The sequence below is a fragment of the Octopus bimaculoides genome, chromosome 28 (assembly GCF_001194135.2).
Source record: "Octopus bimaculoides isolate UCB-OBI-ISO-001 chromosome 28, ASM119413v2, whole genome shotgun sequence".
In the NCBI taxonomy this organism is placed as follows: Eukaryota; Metazoa; Mollusca; class Cephalopoda; order Octopoda; family Octopodidae; genus Octopus; species Octopus bimaculoides.
This window is the reverse complement of record NC_069008.1, coordinates 17,908,223-17,913,114: the sequence shown is the minus strand read 5'-3', so window position 1 is coordinate 17,913,114 and position 4,892 is coordinate 17,908,223. Positions and strand designations below refer to the sequence as shown.

At 37.9% G+C, this 4,892-nt stretch overlaps 1 protein-coding gene across 1 annotated transcript in view; it reads right to left on the bottom strand.

The window, feature by feature from the left end:
- LOC106872264 (WD repeat-containing protein on Y chromosome) overlaps positions 1-4,892 on the bottom strand; it is a 91,170-nt gene that overhangs the window by 13,916 nt on the left and 72,362 nt on the right. The window contains exons 7-13 of the mRNA XM_052977508.1: positions 4,247-4,403; positions 3,439-3,526; positions 3,109-3,236; positions 2,505-2,603; positions 1,611-1,719; positions 1,340-1,381; positions 734-798 (exon numbers count right to left, since the gene is read on the bottom strand). Coding sequence (XP_052833468.1) covers positions 734-798; positions 1,340-1,381; positions 1,611-1,719; positions 2,505-2,603; positions 3,109-3,236; positions 3,439-3,526; positions 4,247-4,403 — 688 coding nt within the window. The remainder of the gene's footprint in view (positions 1-733; positions 799-1,339; positions 1,382-1,610; positions 1,720-2,504; positions 2,604-3,108; positions 3,237-3,438; positions 3,527-4,246; positions 4,404-4,892) is intronic.

The window sequence follows — 4,892 nt, the reverse complement described above, 5'->3', positions numbered from 1 at the left end:
TTGAATTTGAAATTTTTGAATTTTTTTTTTTCAGAATCGGAATCTCCATAGTCTAAAATGTGGGATTCCGTAAAAAAAATAAAATAAGGGGGGAAAGGTTCAGATTACATATAGTCCGTCTCCGCCGAAAATAGAACTTGAGGCGATGGATCCAAATTTTGAGCGGTTTTCCAAGGTGGAAAGGCAGACAAATGAATTTTTCCGATGTTATCGAGAAATTTATGAGGAAAAAAAGAAGATAACAAAGCAAACAACACCGACGGGATTTTTCAGGCATTTTGATGTCAAGAATGAGTTGCTTTTGTAATCTTTATCCAAAGTGTGGTGTTATGGGCTGTGATGAGCTATGTGTTGTTGATGGAGAGAGATGAGGCAAACAGGGGTGAAGCCAGACCGGAAGGGCCTGACCGGAAGGGCCAGACCGGAAGTCGGCCACACGTCGTCGAAGGCCGGTACGTGGGGGTCAGGCAGTCAGAAAACAGACAGCTTAGGACGTGTTTTGATCAAGAGCGATTGTTTACTCCGCTGCGGTCGACAAGGTAAGGTCCAACGTTTCATTCTGTCCTTTTGCTTCTTGTCTTTTCCCTCCAACACACCACACAAAGTCATTATGTTTGGGTTTCCTTTAAACTTTTTCTATATAATCCTGAGAAAAGTTTATTAGGCATCTTATGTACTGGGCCTGCAACCACAAACATGCTTACGAAGCTGCTACCACAAAACTGTAACTCACCGATCAGGTTGAACTGTGGGCTGTAGTGGAAGGTGTTGATGCCTTGAGGAATTTGGAAGTTGACCCTGAAATACAAGACAAACACCAGGTGTTTATAAGCCATTTCAGAAACACACAAAAACCATTAGATTCACTTCATCATTTAAATTTAATTTGTTATATATATATATATATATATATATATATATATATATATATATATATATATATATATATATATATATCCTGCAGATATTTACTTATGTAAATTTTAACAGCTGAAACCATGGTACGTAGGTTAATCGTTTTTTTATTTAGTATTTTTTCATTTGTCTTGCCCTTTTACAGTCTGTTGTGTCGCTGAATTTTTACTGAGAACATATTTTTTTTCGTGGTTAGATGATTCGGCATCTATTTCTAGCATATAGGAGTCCACTTTTGCTGGTCATTCCTCTTATTTTTGTATGTAATATAATTTTAATCTTCGGATTTTTTTAAATATGCTAGACCACTGGTTTTAATTGATTAATATCAATTTCTACCCTCATTAATAAATTATATACATATATATATATATAGTCAATTAGAGAAAAATAAAAAGCAAACACAAACGCAAGTTTAACTTACATTTTTTGTATCTTTCTTGCTTCTTGTCTCTTCTCTGATTTACTTTGAAAATGAAATAAAAAGAAGTAAAAATAAAAATAAAACTCCAGTATTTCACTGGTACTTAATTTATTGACCCCCCAAAAGGCTTAAAGGAAAAGGTGACCTCGGTGCAATTTGAATTCAGAACATAAAAATGGACAAAATACCACTAAGGATTTCACCCAGAGTGCTAACGGTTCTGCCAGCTCACCACCTCAATAATGGTAATAATGATAATAAGAATTTTTACCTTAGAATTTCTGAAGTGACAACGTGTTTCTCCATCCATCCCAGAACCAAAGCATCCTTCGAAGACGAGGAACAGGATATGAAACAGTCCAAGAACTGAAGATACCCAACTGAAATAACAGAGAGACAGCGAGAGAGAGAAATAATAGATTAACGACCATTTACAACAAAGGCTGGTGATTCAATCAACCTGTGTTAATCACAGGTATTTACTGTAATACGCCTAGGTTGACCCAACCATGTAACAGGTTGTTTTGGATTACATGTAACCAGTAGCAACTGAGAGTGACCCGTCAGTAAGATGATGTGACATAATAATCAAATGGCAGTTGAGACCAGGTCTAAGTCCTTTGGTGACTAGTGGTAAGGTTTGACAATTACTGTTCTGATGACAGTTATTGAGGCAGAAACGTGTGTCCATGTCTGTCATCTTATCTCCAGACAATAAACCTATTTTTTTTCCTTAATGGAAAGTCAACTTTGAAGAATTCCTTATTCCTGAGATTCTTTCCTCTTCTCAAATGGAATTGGTCTTAATTGCCATTTAGTATGTATCAATAGATTTGTGTTGTATGGTATTTAATATACTTGTATCATTGTCTGGCAAGTTACATGGTGACTCCATCAGTGTTGGTGCCATGTAAAAAGCATCAGCTCTACTCTGTAAAATGCTTGGCATTAGGAAGGGCATCCAGCCATAGAAACCATGCCAAAACAGACAGTGGAGCTTGGTACAGGCCTCTGGCTTGCCTGTTCCTGTCAAACCATCCAACCCATGCCAGCATGGAATACGGATGTTAAATGATGATGATGGTGGTGGTGTATTTGCCTATATTCATACTCTCCTGAATGCATTTTCATGTATTTTCGACATCAATCGTGGATGTTTATTTACCTTGTTTCACCCAGTCTGTGTGGGCTTGGTACTTGGTGTAGGTGACATTCCTGTAGATGCCTTTGGTCACATTGCTCAGTGGCACCGTCAGACAGATCTCTACAACAACAACAACAACAATAACAACATGTATGTGAAATATGGGTCAACAAATGTCAATGCAACATAAGTGAGAGATGCAGTTTCCAATTACTCTATCTCTTGTAATTACTGTCCCCAGTCTTAGGACTCATAGAATCTGGTTGCCATGGCAATTAAGTGGCCAAGATCACAGCATAAACCAGACCATTGCAGGGTCACTCATTCACTTCTCAGTGAGTAACTTGAAATTAAGTGTTTTGCTCAAGAATACAATCCACTGCCTGGTCTGGGAATTGAAACTACACTCTTCCAGAGTCTTAGACTGAGATTTGTCACGAGTCTTAGGAGTCAAGAAGCTGGAACTGAATCTAGTTTCCAAGGAATTTAAGTAAATGAGATGACAACACTCCCACTGGATGGGAAGCCAGTCCACCACAGGACTACATAGGAAACTTCCCCTCGTTAGCACATTAGCTTGTTAATTAAAATATAATTTGAAAGATGCTTTCAAAAGATGACCTACCGCTCTCCGAATGTGCTGACGGTCGCTGGAAGAGGGCGATGTTTATGGAATTAAAGTGTAAGATGTTGACAAAACCACCGACATCACCCCACATCAGGTACGCCTCATTAGAACTGTCATTGCTCGACCTACAGGTATAACAAGAACAATAGTCAATAATAATAAGACTATCAAAAATTTTGCCACAAGGGCAGCTTAGGGGAGGTGGATATGAGTTTACCCTACAAACCCTTTTCTGTTTGATGCCAGTGAGAGTATTATGAGGAGTATCACTACAGAGAATACATGTGTTTTAGCTCAGGAAATGAGAAGATGATTTCGGATACTCACCAGTAGTCGAGGCAAAGAGGAGTATATTTCAACTCCTTGATTTTATAGAGTCTGTTGAATTCAATTTTGTTACTCAGGTCATAGATAGCTGTGAGAATAGACAAGATGAGTATGGAGTCAGTGGGAGCATAGCATGCACTTATAAAGAGATAGACACGCACATAGACAATACACACACTCACACACACACACATATGTATACATAATATTCTTTGTAAGCCTACCACTTATTCTCTCGGTCCCTTTTGCTGAACCGCTAAGTTACAGGGATGTAAACACACCACCATCGGTTGTCAAGCGATGTTGGGGGGACAAACACACACACACATACATATATATGTATATATATATATATATATACGACAAGCTTCTTTCAGTTTCCGTCTACCAAATCCACTCAGAAGGTTTTAGTCGGCCCGAGGCTATAGTAGAAGACACTTGCCCAAGATGCCACGCAGTGGAAATGAACCTGGAACCATGTGGTTGGTAAGCAAGCTACTTACCACACAGCCACTCCTGCACCTACATATATATATATTATTTTATTATATTCAGATTTAATTATTTTTCCTAAAAACATATTTAGAGGAATGCGTACAAGATAATTGTTTCTTGTCTGGAATCAAAGAGTTTTGTGTTTAGAAGTTAGAATTTGAAAAATGTCTTCCCTGCATAATTCAGAGAACCTATCAGAAATTCTATATGAGCTGGCCTGGCTAATAATCTCCCATTTAAGTTTATAATTTTTATTTTTGTCTTTTAACATCCATATAAATTTGCTTAGTAGTAGTAGTAGTAGTAGTCGTACCAATCTCCTTGCTGGTATAGGCCACAGCCATTTTATTGGTGTTCAACATTGGCGTGAGGTGTGTGACCCACAGGTCTTTTGACCTGCAGGACTCTGTGGTCAGCTTCTCACATCTCTGCTGTTGGAGGTTACTGTTCCAAATGGAGGCTATTCCTTCCTATAAGACAAACAGACAGACAGACAGCCAATTAGTTCAGTCCTGTGCAGCAACATCATACAGTTAGGTTAATAAGACTTTATAGCTTCCCTATTGCTCTCTCCCTCTCTCTCCCTCACTGTCTTCTCTCTGCTGTCAAAGATAATGAAAAATATAAAAATTGATCATATTTAAACCTAATTATAATTTTAATCTTTGCAAACCTTTCAACAATCCAATTGTCTCTTCCTAGCTCTCCTGTGAGACCCTTCTGTCCGGCATACACCATGATAGATTGCTAGCCACTACACATTCTTTATTTTCTCTCCTTGTTTCTTTCTGTGTTCCTTTCTGTGGAAGAGCGTAGGCTCGAAACGTTAAAGACTTCTTCACTTCTCGAGTGTTAAACTAATACATCTGTTTGTTGTCTACACCACCTGTCTTCATCTGTTGTTTTTTTTCTGAATTCTCTCCCTATATACATGTATATATATATATATATATATATAT